Raw genomic sequence first — 23,977 nt, 5'->3', positions numbered from 1 at the left:
GTGCAGCGCCGCAAAGTGAGCTAGGGCGAGGTGACTTGCTCAAGGCCACACAACGAGGCGGGTAGTCGAACTCGGTACCTTTTGGGTACGAAGCAAAGACCGTACCGCTGAGCCATGCTGCCCCTATTTTTATTTATTTATTTTAAAAAAATAATAATAATACAGTTTAGTGAGAAATACTCATAAACGCGGATGGCAAAAAGCAATTAATAACATAGACCCGAGTGACGTCAACTTCATACTATTTCCGAATGGCAATGTTGTGACTTTCTTAGCTAAGCGCATAGCAAAGTGAACTTCATTTATTCAATTACTGGCTCAACCATGATATGGCTGGTGCTTAATGCATCGTTCAGCAACGCATAGTGATTTTTCTTTTAAATAGAATGAAGTTGACGTCACTCAGGTCTTTATTGTTTTTGCCATCCACGTTTATGAGTAATTCTCACTAAAATGTATTAGCCAGACTATAAACGTTCAAGGTTACACATCGTTTTGTGTGTTGGTCTTTCCAGATGACAATGTTGTGAGTTTTTTAACCAAGGGCACAGTATCTATAAAACAGCCTGATATTTTTGTTTGTTACATCTTGTGATGCGATATATATATATATATATATATATATATATATATATATATATATATATTATATATATTATATGTACATATATATATATATACATATATATATATATATATATGTGTGTATGTGTGTGTGTGTGTGTGTGTGTGTGTGTGTGAAAGGGATACGCAAAAAATTGACACCTATCTCTCTCGCCGTCAAGGGATTACGTCTATCATTTCTTGAGCAGTCAATTGGGCATTATTTTTGTTTAATAATGACAAATAGTCTTATTGCGATAAATTTGAAAACCACATTGCTGCAATCAGCTTGAAAAAAAGGAGAACATTGTCGTTGTCTCATAAAAATTGGCTTAGAAATAACCTTTTTTGCAAAAACCTCAGGAAAGAACTTCAGGATCTCATTTAAGGACATGCGTTTTGGAGAGGCAATATCCACCCACTGGTCATTGGACATAATAGGATGGTTTGGTCTCTGTAAAGTGGTAGTCAGCCACAAACGTCTATCTGTTTGCAGGTCTAACCCGAATTATTATGGGCTCGTTGTTGTAATGGAAATACTCTTAAACCAAAGGAAAATGTCCATTGCAACAATGCTAAATCAAGCCCATAATTGCGTTTGGTTATCAGACCTGTCAATACATGCACCCATGAGAGGCCTTACAGCAACTGACTTTGTCAATATGTGTACCAACATTGACTGACGTAAAAGACAATTTTAAAAATAAAATTAAAATTGATAAAAATAACCCATTATTTTCAAAAAATAATCATGTATTTTATTCTGGAAATAAAAAAGGTGGAATACATAATTCACATCATAGATGCACGACAAAAGAAATCTTATTAAGAATCAAGAATGAAAATTCTACCATTATCATGAAATATTATCCAACCAACCACAATGGAAATCAAAGACCATGTGAATATTGTATATCTGAATACTGATTTTGAAGGACTAGTTATTACATTGATTACGGAGAAGAAATGGTCCCAAACATAAATATCAATATTACAATGTTTTGTTGCTTTTAGAGGGTTTTAAACGCTCGATCCACTATTACGTCAATTCAGCGCGAGTTAGAAGGAGGATGAGAGGAAAGTTGTAGATAGGAAGTTCAAAGCACCGAAGAAAAAAGAAGACAAGGCTACTGGGTCAAATAGGGAAAAGAAAATTCCACAAGCAATCCATCGATGAGCAAATTTTGATAATACCTAAAAGTCTTACCCGGTTACAAGCAAAGGATCCCGTTATGAATGATACACACAAATGTTTACAAAGTATAATGTACAATATACTGTATTCAAAACTAATCATTATTGTAGAAAATAACAGAAACAGAGATGATTTACATTACAAGGAAAAATATGTCATCTCTCAAAAAGGTACTATACATTTGACTGTCTCGACGTTCCCCGCCAGGACCAAGAATGTTTGTTTGTTTTTAAGGGTTTTACGGCGCTTGCAACACATTTAGGTTATATCAGCGCCAGTAAAAATGAAGAAAATGGGATAGTAAAAAGTTCTAGAATTACAATTAAAGTTGCCAAGAAAAAGTAAGACAAAGGGGAACTGGGAACAAATATGGATCATATAGATTCCAAGAGCACACCACCTATGTACTTAGTTTGAGATCACCTATAAGTCTCATCCAAACACAAGCACAAGATCCAACAAAGAGATTATACTCAAATGCTTACATTATCCATTCAAAATAACAAATATAATCATAATACATATCAATAACAGAGAGATGATTTACAAGGAAAAAAATACCATCTCTCAAAACAATAATTATGCATTTGACTGTTTCCCTCCCAGCCAGGACTCCGGCTAGGGCCAGGACAAAACCAAGTAATTTCATTCCAATACAAAGACAGAAAGCATATTGGAAAACAGGTATAAGGGGAAAGAAGACACAGTAAGTACCTCCCTGCCCACTATGGGAGGTCAGGAACCCCACCCAGCAGGACCAAGAAAAAAAAACAACAAACTAACAAACAAACCAAGCAATCTTAAACCAGAACAAAGACAGAGAGCAACATGGAAAGGAAAAACAGATATGGGGGGAGGGAGGATAGAAGACACAGCAAACGACCTCCTGCCCACTATGGGAGGTCAGAAGACCCTACCCAGTCGTATTAATTATAAATTCAAAATGACTCTCTAAATGAATTTATAAAAATTAAAAATTGTGAACTCCATCACCAGTTATTCAATACAGTCACTTTTTTTTTCTCAGAAAAGGTCCCAAATGCGAACCGATGATAACCGAAAGTTTTATGAGCTCATTATTGTTATGGAAATACTCTCAAACCAACGCGAATTAGTCTCCATTAAAATAAATGCTAAATCAGGCCCATATTGCGTTCAGTAATCAGACTACATAAACTCAAAATGACTGAAATAATAAGACCATTTAACATCATCTCCAGTTATTCGCACAATAACTTGTTCTTTCTGATTTTAGACCATGAAAAAAAGCCAACCAAACAAAACAAACAAACAAACAAACAAACAAACAAAACAACAACAAAAAAACATCAAATCGCGAGGAGGGAATGAAAGTGAGGTAGATATCATGAATGATTCCAGACAAGATGAAAATCTGATTTATGTTTAGTTAAGCTCTTAGGCAACAGAAGAAAATGTTCGCATACATGGCTTCATAAAATTGACCATAAACAAAAACAATAGCAATACAAAACAAACACAAATATATAGAAAACATAATAGAAAACAGAAAAATAATAAAAATACAGTGGTTTCAACCAAAGTAGCCCCCATGGTCGTAAAGCAAAATAAAGGGGCACATAGGCAGAACTGGCTTTCAGATGAAATTGCATCCTTAAGTTGCAAATTTCTGTGTATTTAATCAAGTCTGGTCTTTTTATCCTTCATAGATTCGTTTTATTCGCGATAAATGTCTTTTATTTGCACAATGACAATGGCAAGTATTTAGTTAATTTTTCTTTGACTATGCTTTAAAAAATCATAAATCTATTCCCTTACACCTTTTTGTCATTAATACAGGTAACAAATACACTGAAACGTTGCCAATAACAAATGAACATAGTATTCCATGTTATATGTAAACAGTAGCAGACTTTATCACGAATCGAAATTTATTGCTTTGCGTTTGTTGGCATTTTCGAAATCTCGCCCCTTCAATGCTTGAAGTTAACTTTTCTCACCGTCTCCATCCGAACTGTTCAAGAAAAAACCATATCATAATTCTAATCTACTAAGCGAGTAAAAGAAAATCAAAGATAACGCTTGCGCAATCAAGGGCCCATTTTATCTTGCCCTCTGATCCATTTTAAGTGCTTAAGTGGCCAGTTAAAACATATGGAAATGTTTTTGTTTGTTTTGAAGGGTTTTAGGGCGCTTGAAACACAGTAAGGTCATATCTCACACGAATTGACACCACAAAAAAAATGTTTTAAAATATCGGAATAACAAAAACAAAAAAAATTGTGAACAACAAACACAATTTTAAAAAATACATATCAATCATCTTTTAAGTCTAGGGAAATGTCAGTTATCCATTGTGATTAGAAAGCATTGCAAATTTCAGTTACATATAGCCCCGTCATTACCAACATGATGGGCTATCTTTTCTGTCATATACATTTACTCTTTGCATTCAAATGTCAATAGATAAAAGGTACACAGTAATTTCTTTGGCTCCACTTGCATATAATTACCTCCCTACAATTAAATTACAAGTTGCTCATGGTAATGACACTGAACATATAAGCACTTCCTTCATGTGATAAGGTGAGCTAAAGGATCCTGATCCTTAACACAGATTGTTACATAGCAATGTGATTTATTGTTATTGGTTTTGAGTTATAATGTGTCATTCTAGCTTTCATGCTTGCTACAGGCAACAAACCGGCCATATTTGTATGGAAAAATAATGCATCATAATATATTCTTTTTATCTGATAAACCATGGTCAAATTTACATTTTCCATGTTTATGAATTAAACAGTATCATATAATCCCATCCTTTAAAAAAGTCTTGAATCAAAATATAATCAACAAACAATAGTTAAGTATCACATTCACAAATTTGTTAATTTGGATTAAATCAAACAAATTACCTGGATTTTAGAAAGAGCATCTTTCGATAAAAAACAAAAAAAAACAAAAAACAAACCCCAATTAAATAAGACCTGAATTAATAGCCATAAGACGATTTCATTTTGATCAACCATATTGCTTATTGATTCAAGTCTTTGCAAAAACAAAAAAAATCAGTCTTGCAACAACAATATTCTTCACTCTATATAAGTTAATACATTTTAAAATATGTTTTAAAAATAAATGTAAAATTACATGACATTGTAAATATATGAGCATTGAAATCAACGTTTTAAAAAAACGAACATATATATCACAAAACTCTCAATCATGATGTATATAAAAAACACTAAATAAATTAATAAACGGGCACCAATGATATAATTATAATCTCTGTACATTGTTTAAAACCTCAACACCTTCCAACTATATAAGTGCATTCTGCTTTTAATCAACAAGTTCAGCACAGTACAATCAAACAATTATTTCAATTTTACAATATCAGTTAGGCTGTACACATTTTAGCTATAAAATATCTATAAATCAAAGAGGTTAGAAAATTAGAAGAGATCTTAATCTAGCTGTAAATAAATAAAATGTTTTCGGGTCAAAATGAAGAAAAAAAAGTGTTTTGCCACTGTACAGCAGAGTAAGTCATGCAGAATTTGTTAAAACAACATTCTGACCATCGTTGTTGCCATAAAAAATTTAGAAAAAAATAAATAAAAATGAAATAAAAATCCAGGACGAGATGGGGAAAATTCATGCACAAAAACAAAAAATGTTAGAAAAATCCATTCTCATGTCAAGCAGTTAATAAAACATCCAGAACACTCGCACTTGTGAGAAAAAGGAGAGAAATCGAATCTGAAATAATTAACAAAAATCCAGGACTCAAACAGGGGTAAAAAAAAAAGTGAGACAAATCCAGTCTGACAGGTAAAGAGTAAGAAAATTAAAGAGTAAGCTACTGGTCATTCATGAAAAAGACATATGCTGTATAAAAGACGCCATGCGAACGTGCTACATATTATAACGTGGAAAACCTAGTAACAATACATTTTGTGTTCAAACGCTTATTCAGCAAACAACTGAATAAAATTACTTCAAGGTTTTCTTAAAAAGAGCTTCATACATTCCATAGCTCTTGTCAAGTAAATCAAAGATTTATCTCAAGAATGGTAGAATATATAAAACATTCTTTAACACTAACATATTTCTTCAGAATTGAAAAATATAAAATAAACCACTTATTGTGAAAATGCATATTCTCACAGTTTTGTCAGAACGCATTAAAAAGAAAAGATTTTGTGTGAAAGTGTATTTGTATGTGTAGGGTGTGTGTGAGAGTGTGTGTGTGTGTCTGTGACAGACAGACAGACAGACAGACAGATAGAGTACAATTCAGTTGGTTTATTTGAAGAGGAAACGTGAATCATACAATTTAAAAAATATATTTTAAAAAAGAACATACTCCTTCAACTTTAAACTAATTGTCAATTTCAAGTGCCGATAACGAAGTATATTCAGACATAATATGGAAATTTTCAACAAACTACTGAACAACTTGCAGTTTACTCATAAATAATAAAAGCATGTTTCTGGATATAAAACATTTACACTTATGCAAAACAAATGGGAATTGAATATAATATTACAGAAAAATGGTCGAAATACCATAAAAATTAAGTATTATCCCTCATACACATTAATTATTGCTATTAATAGAGGATAAAATCCGACCTGCCTAGTCCAGTGCACTAAATTTAGTTGTGGGGTAGCGGTAGCTTGGCTCAGCGATACAGTCTTTGCTTTGCACCCGAAAGGTACCGAGTTCGATCACTGCGCTGTGTGGCCTTGAGCAAGTCACCTCACCCTAGTTCAATTTGCGGCACTGCACTGCGGCTGACACATGGGTTATTCTAGTCTTCCATTGGAATAGACCCTAGAGATAGATAGCCTACCATACATGGCAATTATGAAATTATGATCGTATCAATGATTTTACCTTGTGCAAAACACTAGAATCAGAGGCACAGTGCAAACACAATTACGTATTTCAAAGACAATCAATTTATATGATCGATGCGAGACATTCCATCCAGTTGGACAAAGGTGTGAGAGAGAGAGTCTATTTAAAAGCTCTGTATGAAGTTGTTTGATAGCTATGTCTGCAAGATATACTATTCCATTTTAAACATGATATGCGTGGCGATGAACAAAATTTTCGAACAGATTGTTTATGTTGCTCTTGTTAGTACTCGACGAAACTATATCAGGTTATTGAATGGAGATAGAGGATATCAGAGGGGAGTTTTAAATAATAGTACTTCTTTTACAGAATAACAGGTTATCAAGTAAACTGGGTTATTAAGTGATGACCACTGTATTTTGTCATTTCAACAAAAACAAACAATTTATGAAAGGTTTATCATATTTGGGTTTACAATTTATGCAGTCTTCGTAAACATCAATTTATAATATTCATATGCCAGATATGTAATCTATCTTTTCTTGTTTCACATGTGCCAGTTTTACAATCTATCTATTGTTTCATAAACATGTCAAGTTTACTTCAGACCAAAAGGCTTATATGCATTTGAAACTTGGAAGAATATTCCAATCAATGGTTGTAAGTGATGGCACTCCTTTAGAGCTTCTCAAACTTCACTTATTGGTATGAGCCATGACTGTCTTTGATAAGGGTGAATTTGTCTATGATTTTGCCGTCCTGGTGATAAAAAATAAAAATGTATGAACAATAGGTCATATGGTGGATAATGGATGGTTTCATATGATAACTGGACATAACGATTTAACAGATGTGGATTAATGAATGGACAAATAATAAATAAGTGAATATATGGATGGATAGATGGATGGATGAGAACATAAACAAATAATATAGGCTTTGGTTTTTACTTTTTGATATTCCAGAACGCCTTTATAAATATATCTACCAATGCATTGTGGCTCTTATTAACCCAAGACTCAAAAGATAAAAGGAAATGATTATATTATAATATTGCCACCTACTTGATCATCAGATACTTGTTCCACTGTCAAGTGTGTTTTGTTGAAGAACCTCATCTTTGTGTATCCATAATCGCTGGAGTGGAAGGCTGACCATGGTGCTGGATGCTTCCGGAAATATTCATGACGCTCACTGCAACCCTGAAAGAGATAAAAATAAAAATAATAGCCAAAGTTAGATAAATTTTCTCCTTTTATGTTTTTAAAAAGAATAAGATGCATTGATCTCAAAAACAAATTATAGAATGGTCCGCTAGATTCTTAAAGTAAATTCATAGCATTTTCACAAGTTTCAAGGTTGGCCCAAGTCTCAAGGTCAATAAAGTCATAAAATCATAATTCATAGCATTACACAAGATTTAAAAAAAAACTCTATAAGCAACGATTTATTATAAACATTTTTATTATACTTGGCAAGAGCTACATATTTGAAATTTTTAAAATTCGTAGACTCCAAGAGAAAAATAAAAGTTACAATAAAAATAGCTTTACAAATTATAATTTGCCCTCAGCATAGTCCTGACTATAGGTTCTCTGGAATGATACTTTCCTTTTCAATGCTATTTATTGAGTCAGACACATTTGCAGCTCTGTAGCCGCATCAATTCGTACTTCTACGAATTTTTCGTAATACCAGGCAGGTCTACTTGTGGCATCAGCAATATGTCTTGTCTTCAACATACAATGCTGAGCATGGTCAGTGACCAAATGTTTTACAAACAGATCGATAAAACTTAGCACATGGATTGTGTCCTTGAGTACAGAACTTTATACAAACTTTATATGCCCATATTTCCTCCATTAAGGTGTAAATTGGTACCTGGCTCGGGGCAGGAATGGAGATTTTATAATTGTTAACACAAAATGGGGGCCTACCGGGTGTTTGTACTGAATAAAATGAAAATGTATATCCTTGTGATCTTCCGAAGGAAAGAATGAGCATTGTGAAGTGTAGTGGACATTGTGAAACCACGAAAATGCTCCATATAAGATGCATATTTAATCATCTACTTATTTGTAACATTTACACATATTATTAATATTGTTGAAAATAATTTTTTGGGAATTGAACTGGACTATGACGAAAAGAAATAAATAAAAAGAGTTTGTGAGGCAGTTCGAGTTTGCATCAAAGACATGCTATCTGGTTAAGAAAGAAAATATGATACAGGCATCTGAATCTGTCACTACTATTTTACTAGCAACGACTTGTATACCGAGTCTGTTGGTAACACATGTTAAAAAAGTTTAAGAATCTTCCTAATAAGATTTTTGTTCATTCATGGGTATTGGCAGGTATGTCAATAAGATAAAGAGTATAACTTGCAAAGGCCAAAAAAATAAAACAACAAGCAAACGAACAAACAAACAAAAAAAACAAAAACAATTATAAATAATGTCTTACTTACAGCTGATCCAGTGATGATGTGGGTTACACCCTTAGGATTAGTGTAGGGGAATTGGTAGCTGCCATTCTTAACCTCCTTGTTGTATACCGGCCACAGTCTCTCATAAGAGTGTTCATGACCCCAAAGGGACACATCTACACCAGTATTGTAAAACAAATCCTCAAGTCCTTTGATGTGAAGGAGAGGGACTCCAACTCGAACCTTGAATTAAATTTTAAAGAATATATTATTGACTCTCTAGCGATGGGTTCCAATTTACTCTAGCATGTCATCAAGTCTTACCATATTCACACATAGAACAATAACAGTGATGATGTGCAAAGGAAGAAATTATGATTAGAAAGAAATTCAATCTCGACATTAAAAGGTTAACTGATATCAATATCGGCTGTAAGTTAATGTTCATAAATTACTTATCTAGATATTGCATGTAAAATAATTTTTAATGCATTTTTCAAGCTAAAGTAAAAAGGCAGGTAATAGAGAAGCCATGTTGTCCAGCATAAAGAGATAATAAATCTTAAAATTGATTGCAAACTTAGGAAACTAACAATTTGATGGAATTGTGATAATGAAATCACGTTCTCTCAATGACCATGTCTAGACGATGCTTTTTATATTTAAGTCTGTTAAGAAATCCTAACTTTTCTCTTGTTATGTTTGAAACCAGCAGATTATAAGGTAGGTAGCCAAGCAAGCCTGACAGGGAGATGAAGGGTAAAAGATTAAAATAAATCGCATTTAAATATCATCAAAATCTATTTCTTTTCCTTTTACAAATAGTTAATGACTCAATATGTTATTCGCTCAAGAAATATGGATTTTTGAAAATGAAACTTGTAAATCTGACATGTTCTTTGTGAAACACCAGTAAAACAAGTAAACAGAGAAGAAACACTATAAAATTGGGTTGAAATCATTTCAGAAAAAAAACAATAACAAAACAAACAAAAAACACAAAAAAACCGTAGACATTATTACAATGTCATATAGCTCACAAATGAAAAAAATATCATTTTAAGGACATCTTTCAGTCATACTACTACTACTACTACTACTACTACTACTGCTGCTGCTGCTGCTGCTGCTGCTACTGCTACAGCTACTACTACTACTACTACTACTACTACTACTACTACTACTACTACTACTACTACTACTACTACTACTACCTCTACTAATACTTTCTTATCTTATCTTATCTTACTAAAGGCTTAATAGAAATTATCCTTTAAATGCCTTATACAATAGTTTATAATTACAGAATCTCATATAGCCTGTATTGTATCATTCACAGACAGTTTTACACAACTTTGAATGTCAGGAAAAATGTATCAATCGAAAAATACTATCATAGAGTATTACTGGTAATTGAAAACTGGACAAGATCGAATGAATCATAAATGTATAAAGTTCATTGTACAATGACATATTAATGACAAAAATAACAATGAAAGCAACAACGATAATAAAGCATACATTAGTCTCTGATAAATTATGATTTTACATTGTTTCAGACGTCATGCATTTTACTGGTCAACATTTACAAACCAGTCTACAAAATCATGAAATTAATGGAAACATTTATATATCCACATGACAATTTAAAGTTTAAAAGATAAATAAATAAATGGATAAAAAACTAAAGAAACAAACAAAATAATAATAATAATAATAATAATAATAATAATAATAATAATAATAATAATAATAATAATAATAATAATAATAATAATAATAATAAAATAATAATAATAATAATATAATAATAATAATAATAATAATAATAATAATAATAATAATAATAATAATAACAATAATAATAATAATAATATGAAGGAGTGCAAAGTGATGATGGATCAGCACTCTAGCAGGAAAGGCACCACCACCATAATTATCATCATTATAGCCATCTAGTACAAAATCTACTGCAGATACTGACAACCATAAAAGTCTACACTTGTCCATCTGCCAGTTTGCACCAGATTAAAGGGATTCTTGTCTTTCTGATCAATTACAGATTTTGTGTATTGATCATTCGTTGCCATCCCATTCCTATTTTTCCAATCATCCAAATCCTGACAGTGAAATATTTTGCAAACATGGTCTAAAATTTTATTTGCCTTTGTTGACTTTTTACATTCAGTGCAGCACAAAAATCGTAAACATGTAAATCTCGACATCAAGGAACTCTCAAACAAATGTAAATTCTCAACTTTAATCCCTCTGTTTTCATTGTACTGGCAACATGAAAATCTCGAACACTATCCACTAAAACAGAAATCTCTAACAAAATGGACTTTAACTTTCGCATTTGTTGATTAAATTCTTTTGCCTCATGTTTATATTGAACAGAAACGAGAAACTGCCATCGCTCTCTATGTGGTATTATTTAATGCTTTAAGTGTACATGTGTGGCACATATGTGTGTGTGTGTGTGTGTGTGTGTGTGTGTGTGTGTAGGGGGGGCGGGGGTGCAAACCATGCTTGACAAGTGTCTGATGCACACCACGCCTCACTCTAATGTGTACCAGTACCAGCGGGGGCTAGCGAGGCTATGATGACCTGAGGCTGTTACTTTTATTATACTAAAATCAAAGAAGTGATTAGGGGTGGAATGAGAAGAAAGGCGTGAGAAAGATAAGTGAAGAGTGGTAGGGATTAGGACCTGGATTTCTAGATTAAAGACGTGGCATGCTGAGTATGTAATCAACATATTGTACACCATACCTAATGCACGACTAAATAAACCCTTACCAGACTTTCATCACTAGCACAATCATCATTGTCATTGTTAGAGCAGTACATGGGTCGGTGTCCAAATGTGACAATCCATGGGCGTCTAGTTCGGTTTTCTGGGTGGTTTGCTTCCTGAGGACATTATTATTTAATATAAAGGTTTTGTTATATTTTACTTTATACACCAATAATCTACATATTATTACCGTGATCCAAGCTCCTAAGAATAAAATAAAAGTAACTGGACAACACTTTCTAGATAATGTTTGAAAAAGAGCTCTAAATTTTAAGTTCATTTCCTATATGTCAAAGGAAAATGTTTTTTATATAGCCATTTCCAAAGGCAGATTACCAGTGCGTCTATAGGCAGGTTGCAACATTTAATGTAAAGGTAATCAAATTCAGAATCAGTTACATACAGCAGACTATAAATAGAAAAAATTAAAGGGGAATGAAAATATGCATGTGATATGGATCAAACAACTGAGCAAACTTTACCATCAAATCTTTCTCTAACCAGTCATACTGATTTAAAATGTGTTCGAGCAATTCGCATTGACAACGAGGAGCTAGAAGTCACTGATCACTTAACACTACGTGTGCAGCAACTGCAGTAGAGACTGCCATGCAAACGATTGGGCAGCTGAGTCACACCCATCGCTGCTCTCATCTAGACTGATGAGACCAAAATCACACAGAGCGCAAATCATCATTTCTTGAGACGGACGGATGCCTACTAATTTACATTTGCATACTAACGCCAATAAAACAAGGGTGTCAATGGCGAGGGGGAGGGGGGGGGGGTGATGAAAATATGCATGTGATATGGATCAAACAATTGAGCAAACTTTACCATCAAATCTTTCTCTAACCAGTCATACTGATTAAAAATCTGTTGGTAGCCGTAGTAAGGAAAGTACAAGAATTCAGTGGAGAATGATATGAAATGCACTGGGCCCATGTTGAAACTGAAATGAAAACAGGATTATTAAATTATGCATATACTTTAAAAATGCTGGATGAAGGGTAAGAGTTCAATAAAATGCCTAGGAATTGGAGATTGTCTAAAGCCTGAAATATTGAAATTACGAAATTGACAAATTGTAGAATAGAAATCTATGTATGTATGTCACTGTGAACAATGCATGCTGCGTAGTCATAATATCATCATTTTGATACCGTCCCTATTACTCTGTAAGTGAAAATAATAGGATCTGATGGCAGATTTGAGTGGTTTAAGAGTAGATTATGGCTGTATACATTTCATTACCTTTCTTTAAGTATAATAATCTATATCATAACTATGCTGTATTGTTTTGATTTTTGTCATATTTTTATTACATATTTGTCAATATCTAACCTCACTTTTAAAATAAGAAAAAAAACGAAAAAATTGGTAATTTTTTAACATTTCTTTTTGTAAATCTAAATATACTTCCTTCCTAATTATAAATATAATTATTTGATATTAAAAAGAAACGAATTACCTGTAGTACATTTTCTTGTTATCATTGGGCATGTTGAATCTGTTCCGGTAATTTGAAAAATTGCTGAAATAAAAAAGAAGAAAAGAAATCAATGTTTAAACCAGTAAAACCATTACGACTTGTGAAATTATAAAGCTATGAAGAAAATGTGAATGTGTTTTGCTATAAGACCAGATAAGATTAGTTTTACAAATTAAGTTCTGAATATCTAAAGTCAATATCAAAATTAATATGAATATTAATCTTTAAAATGTGATTCGACGAGTCAAATTCTAATTAATGGTGAGCTGCAATGAACTAGATGAAGGGAATTGAATTAAAATTTTAAATGATCAGAAATTAGGAAAAACAAAGGGTTTTTATCGGTTAAAGAAACAAAACTCCTCCCTCAAATATACCCATTAATTTTAACTCAGATGTTATATGGCAAATTTAAATTTGAACTTTAAGCTTCAGCTGTACCTCAACATTATAACATTTTGAGACAATTTCAAGAATAATAATTCTTTTTTTCCTCTCTCTCTCTTTCACAATTTATAACAAAAATGATTATTATCTACAAAATGTGGTACAAACTCAATACTTACTAATTATTTTCATGGTTGCCTACACAGGTCATGTAAGGCATATTGGCTGCCACTGGTTGAATCAGTTCCATGTAGGCATCTCCTATTTTGCCATTATCCTAGAATTAAAAGATTCAATTACAAATATTTGATATGATATTCAACCCGACTATATATTTGAAAAGAAGTCAAATGCATGAACTAGTAAATAATATTGTATACACAATTTCTTTTACTCAGATTCTTTCTCTAGTGTTCACATGAAAGAGGCATTCAAGCAAAGTTGTTTGATTTCATCCATATTGAAATTATTCTTAACATTACCCTTATAAATAATGTAGGAAGAGAAATGTTATTTTTTACACACCATCTCCAATTAAATGTCCCTATGATAATAGTCAGATTAAAGGTTTTAAATAAGACTTACAGTGTTAATAACGGATCAGAAATTTTCATAAACATTTCCTATGGAGAAAAAAAAGCAAGAAATAAAAAACCCAACAATAACAAAAAGTAACAAACACAGAAATAAAAACATCAAAAGGAATCATATCTATAAATTAAATTCTAAACTTGACATGTAATTAAAGGGCATAATTTGAGAAAAAAGTAGTAGTAGTGGAAGTAGTAGTAGTAGTAGTAGTAGTAGTAGTAGTAGTAGTAGTAGGAGGGCTCCTCCTCCTCGAGATGTTTACATCTGAAAAAAATTACATCACAATATACTCACTTTGTCCAAGTCATATGCAAAATCACCTGAAATATATTTTTAAAATGTTCTGAGAATTTGCAACTTTCAGGGGGGGAAAAATTGGGTATTAAAATGTACACATCTAAACCAATATTATATTTTTTTTTTCTAGGATAGCAAGAAGGAAATCCTAACTAATGAAAAAATAAAACAGTCGTATTTGTAGAAATTGTAAATCAAATTATAGAGTTAAAAAAGTAAGGTGTATATACATGAAATCTCTGTACAACCTCCTACAGATTACATTTTTAAATGTAAGATTACATTTTTGATAACTTATCCTTGAACATAAATGCTTATTGACTCACACTCAGATCTACATGTCACATTTTTCTAAAATCCAGTTTAGCGAAATTCTAAATACAGTCCACTCGGGATATTTGCAACTCTGTTAATCGCAATTTTCGGTTAATCACAACATTTCCCAAAAAATTGCATCAAACTTCAGTTAATCGCAACAAATTTTTGATCTTAAAAAGTGCCAAATTCAAGAAATCAAACAAAATATTATGTTTAAATTTAAACATTGGTGAAATCATGACAGGTTTAAGAATCGAGAGTGAGCGTGACTTAATGCTACAGTATTGTGTCACACTCAAAAAGAGGCAAAAGAGGCAGGGCTTTGCAGTATGGGTTTGTGATGTCATCTGTGACTATTAAATATGAGGCGAGGGGGCTGGGAATAGTCTAAACGACAGGTAGATAATGACAGTCGTAAAGAGAGACTGACCGATATCCTTTGTTTTGGGATTGACAACTGTGCATTGTGACCAACGGGTTTGGTGAGAGCTTATTGTCTCTCAACATGGCTAATCTCTTTGACTCTTACAAATGTTGAGAATGAAAGAGTGAAAGTTAATCCAATCTGAATAAGATGTCGGCTTGCATCAAAGCTGTTTTTGCTTGTCAAAATCTATACAAGGCTGCCATATGTTTTTTTGTTTTTTTCAATCAAATTGCTCAGTCTATGGCGGACTAATAACAATGTTTACAACAACTGGTTAGTGTTTACCATATATTGTAAAATGTTGTAATAGTGAACAGGAAACTCAACTTCAGTTAATTGCAACTTCGGTTAATTGCAACACTTTCGCTGATCCCAAGGTGGTGCGATTATCCGGATGAGACTGTACCTAGAACTTTAAAGCACAGAAATTATCTATTTCTTTTTTTTGATAAGACATGAATGCAATAGATTTATCTTTAGAGCTCTTTTTTCACCTTTTAATCATCTCTATCTGCTTCAAAAGTAGTTTATCTGAAAATTCGAATATAAGAATTGTACTCAAAACTCTTACATGAAAGTACCATCAATACTCACCAACATGAATCAAAGCATCATACATTCCCTTCACGGCTTCAGCCTCAATTCTGGGCCATGACTGAGCATTTGCATACCCCATATCGCCGATGACGACCAGACTAGGTCCCCAGTCCTCACCCTTTGGCATCGTCTTGAAGCCGAAAATCTCAGACCAGCCATCTGCACAACCTACAATATAGACTGAAGAGAAAGAAGTAGCTTGTCTAATAATAATATAATTAATGCAGACGATAATGCAGATTGCACTTTAAAAACTAAGTGTGTCTATCCATATAAAGGACATTTTCTTAATAGATTCTTTATTGTAAGAGCATTGTAGCCTACAATATTTCTTTTATTATTTATCACTTATATCCAGAGCCTATATTAGCATAGCTTATAATTTAACATTAGTTTGACAGTGAGAGAAGTATTATTTTATCGAACAAAGAGTGTTCCACTATTATTTGATAGTATGAGAACAAACTTAATCTTTTGGAGTTATTTTGTCAAGCAGAGAAAATGGCTATATTATCAAAACTTCTCATAACACGAAAGTGAGAAGTTTATCAAGGTTGTAAAGTGTTATATCAAAACACATCCTTAAGTTTTCTAAAAACGTTATATTAATATCATGCACTACGCCAGTCATCAGGATATAAAATTAAAAGAACACTTGACTGATGAAAGAAAATATGTGGGTCACTCAAGCATAACCAACTAACCTAAAATACAAGGTCATTAACAAGAAGAGGTTTTTTTTTTTGAACGGTTTTTCGAAAACCTGCCTGTTCGTCCCGCAGTTTAGCATCTGTTGCATTCTTAATTCTCTCTAAAATAATACGGTTGAAAACCTTTCCTGGGATAGAAAGAAGAGTGATGCCTCGATAATTATTACAATTACTGAGGTCCCCTTTCTTTGGAAGCTTGATAAGATGTCCTTCCTTCCAATCCTTTGGAATATCCCGTCATTCCAGATTCTCTCAAATAGTGGTGCAGGGCCTCAGCATTTCTTTCCGCATCAACTTTTAGAGCCTCCGGTGGAATCTGGTCTGGTCCAGCAGCTTTCCCCCTTTTCATCTTGTTAATGGCACCCACAATCTCTGCTATCGATGTGGATCACAGAGGATATAGTCCTTAATCACTTATATGTAAATAACTGTTACTTCAGTTGACAACGACCCAGGAAAGAGGATATACAGAGTAACCTGATAAATAGCAAAATGGTTAGGTTTTTGTTTGGTGCATTGTTCATCTAAATCAATTACTGGTTGCCAATAAATGTTAAGGACAGTAGAAATAATAAACAAACAAACGAAAATTTGGGATCAGCGAAAGTGTTGCAAACGAAAATTGATTTTTTTAAAATACAAAAGCTTCCAAAAGGAATAAAATGTGTGCCAAGGAACATTGAATCTTCTTCTTCATCCCCCCCCCCCCCCCCATCAACAACAACAACAATAAACAACAACAGAATTCATAGCTAATATAACAGCATGAGTTCAAAATACCATAGTCGATGTCTTCTTACATTTCGTGAAGGATAATGTGTAGAATAATGAAACACAATATGTTTCCGCAGTTATACTTGGTTGAACTGAATCTGGTCCATTAAAGATTCTGTATTTTTCCAGGAGTGACAGGAATGTATTTTCCTTAATCATTTGATTTTGTTGGACCAGAAACTTATACTTCTGGATATGTACATTGATTTTGGGAATGTATACCTATGAAAGACGAGTTATGCTTATTTATCCAAAAAATCATTATCTCTAAGTTTCAATCATCTAGTAAACACTGACAGAAGAGGAATTTATGGAAAAAATACAAGCACAAGATGAAGATGAATAAAAACAAATGAGAGATGACAGTGTATGCAATGACCTACTAGGTCGTCAACTCAAAAATTGCAAGAGGAGACTGTGACTCTATCAATGATTGGATACACTATTCAAAATACTTCAGAGTTTTCTAGGGAGAATACAAAATCTTTGTTCTGAATGAGAGACATACTATTTACAGTCTTCATTCACAAAGGATATTAAGCAAACGAGCCTTATATATACATTATGCTAATGGAGGATAAGGTCACTCGACCTCTATAAAAAGAAAACATAAAGGTTATTTTACAGTAAAAGTAAAATACTTTTCAATCAGTTTGTGAGTATAACAAATGACTTACAATAATATGCATTTGCCGTTAAGTTAGTCAACTCAACACGATGAATATATTGGACACGTTTCTCTTTGCCTCCATCAGTGAATTTAGAGCTGATTCCTGATTGTGTTTGATTGAGACCATAGATTCCATACTTGACAACAGACTGATTGGTATCTTTGACAGTGCTCCATGTGATTATCATTTTAGTCACAGCATCTGAAGAAGAAAAAAATGAAATTAAAAAAGTATATTTTTATAATGCGAATCCTTAATAATGTGATGGCTGTGGTTCACTCAAGGAATTTACCAAATGGAAACCGTACGGTGCTCTTATTGGCTAACCAACCAGCGGCCTCGATGAGAAAAATATCCGCCATTTTGTTGTTGGCTGGGAATCGCGTTACTATAGTAAACAAGCGCTGATCGGCCGTTCATGAAAACAAGTTGCTGCTCGCTCGTTTAACTCAAAATTATTCAAAACGATCTCTCTAAAATGATATAAATGTGACTTCTTAAGGTTTTCTTCACGGTCAAAACCACACAACATTCTATTAATGATTACGTCCGAGGCAAAAAGGAATATTGACAGGTCGACCGAGAGTTGAACTCGTGAGACGACAAACATCAATGCGAAGTGTAGCGAGAGTCAAGCTATTGTTTGTCTTGTCCTATTCTATATAGAGAAAAGGATAAATAGTATAGCCTCGTGTGTGAGTGGTTGCGTGTCATAGTCTTGTTTTTAAATTGTTTCTGTTGTTTATGTGTGTAGTGATGACTCTCTCACACTCAATTTCAATGCCGAAAGAGGAATTCCCGCACACAAGAAAGGGGAATTGGGGTGGTATTTGGCATACATATTGTATAGTATCTAGTTCTAAATAGATAACTGATTAGAATTATATTATGATATATAAACACAATGCCAAATACAATTCCGAAGTTTCCTTATTTCAAATGAAGCAAAGCTCCAAAACCTAATGGTAGTGATTGTAGTACTGAGTGTTAGTGAGGTGATGTGGTGTTGGTGGTGGTTGTAGTTGTAGTAGTAATAGTGATGATGATGTGGTGGTTGTGATGATTGTAGTTGTAGTAGTAGTGGTAGTGATGATGATGTGGTGGTGGTTGTAGTAGTAGTGGTAATGGTAATGATATGGTGGTGGTGGTGGTTGTAGTAGTAGTGGTCGTGATGATGATGTGGTGGTGGTGTTTGTAGTAGTAGTGGTAATGATGCGGCTATGTGGTCTAGTAGTATGACACTCGCTTCCGGATCGGAAGGACCTGGGTTCGAGCCTCGCGCTCGGCGCATAGTTGAGTGCTTGGAAAAGGCTCTTTACTCACATTCTCTCACCGTACCCAGGTGTAAAATGAGTACCTGGCCGTTAACAGAGTTGTCTTTGTCCGAAAAATTGTAATATCGCCTAACAGGCGTCATGTCCCGTCCTACATGTTAAATGTTGACCAGGGACCCCTTGTAAAGGCTTTGTGCACATTTAGTAGATATTGCACTATATAAAGCTCAATTTAAAAAAAATATATATTTCAATGATGATGATATGGTGGTGGTGGTTGCAGTAGTAGTAGTGGTAGTGATGATAATGTGGTGGTGGTTGTAGTTGTAGTAGTAGTGATAGTGATGATGATGTGGTGGTGGTTGTAGTAGTAGTGGTAGTGATGATGATGTGGTTGTGGTGGTTGTAGTAGTAGTTGTAATGGTGATGATATGGTGGTAGTGGTGGTTGCAGTAGTAGTGGTAATGGTAATGATATGGTGGTAGTGGTGGTTGTAGTAGTAGTGGTAATGGTAATGATATGGTGGTGGTTGTAGTAGTAGTGGTCGTGATGACGATGTGGTTGTGGTGGTTGTAGTAGTAGTGGTAGTGATGCTATTGTGGTGGTGGTTGTAGTAGTTGAGGTAGTGATGTGGTGGTGGTTGTAGAAGTAGTGGTGGTGGTGGTTGTGGTAGTAGTGGTAATGATGATGATATGGTGGTGGTGGTTGCAGTAGTAGTGGTAGTGATGACGATGTGGTTGTGGTGATTGTAGTAGTGGTAGTGATGATGATATGCTGCTGGTGGTGTAGTAGTAGTGGTAGTGATAATGATGTGGGGCTGGTGGTTGTAGTAGTAGTGTTAGTGATGATATTGTGGTGGTGGTTGTAGTAGTAGATGATGTGGTGGTTGGAAAACACATTACAGGTTATTATAATACATGATTACACACATTCTCTAACTTCATTTTTTGACAGCTTCGTTGTGCCATAAATATACGCAACAGTTCTGAAACATTTTATTGTGGATTTTGATATTGTTTGTTGTTTTTCTTGTGTCGTTATGTTGACATAGATACCGAATGAATGGTAATTACTACATTCTCAGCCAACAACAAAATGCTGAATGCTTTCATTGGTGGACACTTTTTAGGCTTCGTATGTATTCTCATTCGTTTAATTCTATGGGTTCACTTCAACTTTAAAAGAAGGTCCCAAGTTCAACCACAGGCTAGGCACGCACTCATGCCATGTGGGAAAAGCTACAATTATTTTCTCTCTTATTTTTTTCAAGACATTTAAAACTTAAAGATTCCTACATTCTAAAACAGTTGTATCTTTGTGAACAGTAATAAAAATGAATATAACAGCCACAAAAAAGAACAAAATACCAAACATGGACATGGAACTTTTCAGGCTCAAACTCCTTCTTCAGGCTGAATCAGCCAACAACAGAAAACAATGAAGACATGAATACAATACTTTAAAAAACCAGATCGGCAGCAGAGAAATCTTTAATCACGTCCTTCCTGTATAAAAAATCTTAGGAAATAAACAAACAGAAGTGTTCACTAGAGAGAGAGAAAGTGTGAGTTTTGTGTGAGTAAGATAGAGAGAGAGGGGGGGGGAGGAAGAGAGAGAGAGAGAGAGAGAGAGAGAGAGAGAGAGAGAGAGAGAGAGAAAGAGGAATGAATGAATGAATAGGTAAACGGTAAAAAGAACCAACAACAACAATAATAACAACCAAAAGTAATAATAACAAAAACAACGACGACAAAAATTCTTGAGTTTTTGTGGTGCAGTATCCACTAATAGTAAATTATTTTGTTTCATTCTTTTAGAAATTTATTTTCTAGACAAAAAATAACACTTTACAGGCCAGGAAATCATATAGTTATAGTCGACAGCGATGAGAGAATGTGTGTTAAAATGCCTTTTCTAAAGATTCGACTTTGTGCCGCCGATCACAGAATAAGGATCTTCTTGATTAGTGCCACCGAGAGCGGGCCTCGATCCAGGGACCCTGGATTGTCATCCCACAGGACCACACGCAGCATTCATTGGACCTAAATGGCTACTCGCCATCCCAGCCACTATTGCAGTATACAATCATGATAACAAATTATTCTCGCGGTGCTATGCAAAACATTTCCTGAATAGATAGCAAATAATATTTTAATCCCTGATCTTGCATCCTTGGGTGTGACGCTTTGCTTAGACAACCACACTCGACTCATGAGTGTCTGAAAATGAAAGAACTTGTACTGTATTAACTGAACAGGCTATTGTTTGATCCCACTGTTAATGAATAATATGGATTATGCCTGTTGAGCATCGTGAATACGAAGAAAAGCTCAAAATGAATACACATTACTTTACTCATCATATAATGAATTGAGTTTTAAATGCTTTACAAGACGCGTTCAGAATTTTATTAGAATTTTATAAGTATGTGTTTTTTGGGGGTTTTTTTTCAAGACAAAGAGAATAACTACATGATGATATTGATGACGACGACGACCTCAGGAGTGCCATTAAGCAGAGAAGCTAAAAATAGTATTTAGCACCAGCTTTCATGTGCCATCCATGTAATACCTTCCCCTTTGAGTGTTCTATGGGCTTGGGACCATGTTCAAGAATGGCCTCATTAGATATTTTTCAGTTTTTTTTTCTTTGTTTGATTGTTTTGTTTTTGGTTGTTTGTTTGTTTTTTTTTTTTTTTTGTTTTTTTTTTTGTTTTTTTTTTGGGGGGGGGATCTTGTTTTTTTAAAAATATGTTTTTCTTTTTCATGTTTTATCGACAACAAAATGTGACATTATTATTTGTAAGAATAGTAATCGTGAAGTGTTGAGCGTTTTCTATTCTGTGCAAGCTGTTTTATAAAACCTTGTCTCCAATCTCGCCAACGTTAGTAGATCATCTGTCAAGCATTCTTCTTGGATGACGCGGCATAGTTTATCAAGTTTTTCATTCATCCTGTTTTGTTGATAAAAGGGAAACCCGAAACGTTCATTTGATTTGTTTTTGTAATCAAATTGAAGCTTACATTCAATTTCACATTAATTTATTTCTTCGAGCTTAGTAGTTAATAGTAGAGCAGCAACATTTATATTCTTCAGTTTTGAGGAAACAACAGTATGATAATCAGGATTGAATGGATTATATTTGATCAGAAGGAATGAGAGAGAAAGGATTTAGATAATGTTATCTAAGTTTAGATTGTCAATTTTATGATTTTTTTTTTTTATCATGAAAAAAGTAAAAGTAAAAGTAAAAGATCCGATAACTTCTAGATAGTATAGTATAATGATATAGGAAATAACTTCAAATTGTTATCTTTATTATCATTTAGTATTTAAGCCGAGCAGTTCAACTACATTGATAATAATCCTAAGGTCTTCTTACCTCCATACGCAATGTGAACATGTTGAGGTTTCTGTGGCAGCTCAGATATGTAATTCAATGGTGATGTGATGACGACAGACACTACTACTGCTGAAAACAGCAATCCAGACGTAAAACGGGAGAACATCTTGATGGTTATTCCTACTTTTGGCTGGAAATTGTTTTAAAACTAAGACAGTATAATCTAATTGAGAGTATTAAGCGGTTAAAGATGGACATACAATGAACGGAGTGAAAGATTGACGAATAAGTCCTAGGACTCAAACTAAAAAATCCATTGCTTTGTAAACCCTAGTGTAGAGTAAGTAAACAACAACAGTCACAAGTGAAGTCATGTGATTGACTATGTAACGAGGACATTTTCTATTTTAAGAAACGAGCAGATTCTGTAAACCTTCGCAGAATTCTTTGTCATGAAATTAATATTAATTTAAAGTTCGGTTTCTGAACTCGAACATTGGTGAAGAAAAATCAATTGCACCCTACAAATCAACAATTGTCCTTGTAAATGACACGAACGACCATCCAAGCGAGATTTTTTTCCTCCCCCCCCCCTCCTTTCAACATAGCATAACGTGGCTAAAGGTTTTAATTCGAATTAAGAATGCATCCTTCAGACGTCTGATATGAATAATGCAAAGCAATTTTAAAAACTAAATAAAGCTAGAAAACAAAAACAAACAATGAAAACAACAACAAAGAAAACCCAACCCTCCCTTCCTCAATAAAGTCCTCAATGAATCAATCATTAACCCAAATGAGTAAGAAAACATTACTGGTCATAATGAAACCTTTGACGATATCGTTCTTTCATTTTCTTTTTTTTTTTTTTTTCTTTTCTTTCTTTCTTTTTTTTTTTTCTTTCTTTTTCCTGCTTTTTTTTTATTTTGCTACTTTTAAGGGGAGGGGGTGGGGACGGAAGGGAGGGTTGGGTTTTCTTTGTTGTAGTTTTCATTGTTTGTTTTTGTTTTCTAGCTTTATTTAGTTTTTAAAATTGCTTTCTTTGATTACCTTTAAAAGAAAATAATACTTGATCTCTCGGTCACACACACACACACACACACACACACACACACATACAAACACAACTCTCTCTCTCTCTCTCTCTCTCTCTCTCTCTCTCTCTCTCTCTCTCTCTCTGTCTGTCTCTGTCTCCCCCCCCCCCTTCTCTCCCCCCCCCTCTCTCTC

General features: G+C 33.8%; 1 protein-coding gene across 1 annotated transcript; it reads right to left on the bottom strand.

The window, feature by feature from the left end:
- Positions 1–1,338: 1,338 nt before the first annotated feature.
- LOC144977601 (acid phosphatase type 7-like) lies at positions 1,339–23,136 on the bottom strand. The gene is made up of 11 exons (XM_078922990.1): positions 22,790–23,136; positions 18,140–18,334; positions 15,976–16,158; positions 14,634–14,659; positions 13,928–14,025; positions 13,341–13,403; positions 12,707–12,821; positions 11,872–11,985; positions 9,115–9,315; positions 7,709–7,846; positions 1,339–7,403 (listed from the first exon to the last, which is right to left on the bottom strand). Exons 1-11 carry the CDS (start codon positions 22,914–22,916, stop codon positions 7,344–7,346), a joined length of 1,320 nt encoding a protein of 439 aa, XP_078779116.1. The 5' UTR covers positions 22,917–23,136; the 3' UTR covers positions 1,339–7,343.
- Between the last annotated feature and the right edge of the window lie 841 nt (positions 23,137–23,977).

Source organism: Berghia stephanieae, chromosome 1 (assembly GCF_034508935.2).
Source record: "Berghia stephanieae isolate SIO BIC M18660-M18661 chromosome 1, UCSD_Bste_1.3, whole genome shotgun sequence".
NCBI classification, from domain to species: domain Eukaryota; kingdom Metazoa; phylum Mollusca; class Gastropoda; order Nudibranchia; family Aeolidiidae; genus Berghia; species Berghia stephanieae.
This window is presented reverse-complemented; position numbering and strand designations above follow the sequence as displayed.

What these genes read in the sequence shown, in the direction of transcription:
- LOC144977601 (XM_078922990.1), bottom strand. Translation starts at nt 22,916, where the DNA reads ATGTTCTCCCGTTTTACGTCTGGATTGCTGTTTTCAGCAGTAGTAGTG. An exon ending in TTGCATATGACTTGGACAAA is followed by an intron (nt 14,026 to 14,633) that starts GTGAGTATATTG and finishes TTTTAATTCTAG; the next exon opens with GATAATGGCAAAATAGGAGA. An exon ending in AACAAGAAAATGTACTACAG is followed by an intron (nt 12,822 to 13,340) that starts GTAATTCGTTTC and finishes TTTTCATTTCAG; the next exon opens with TTTCAACATGGGCCCAGTGC.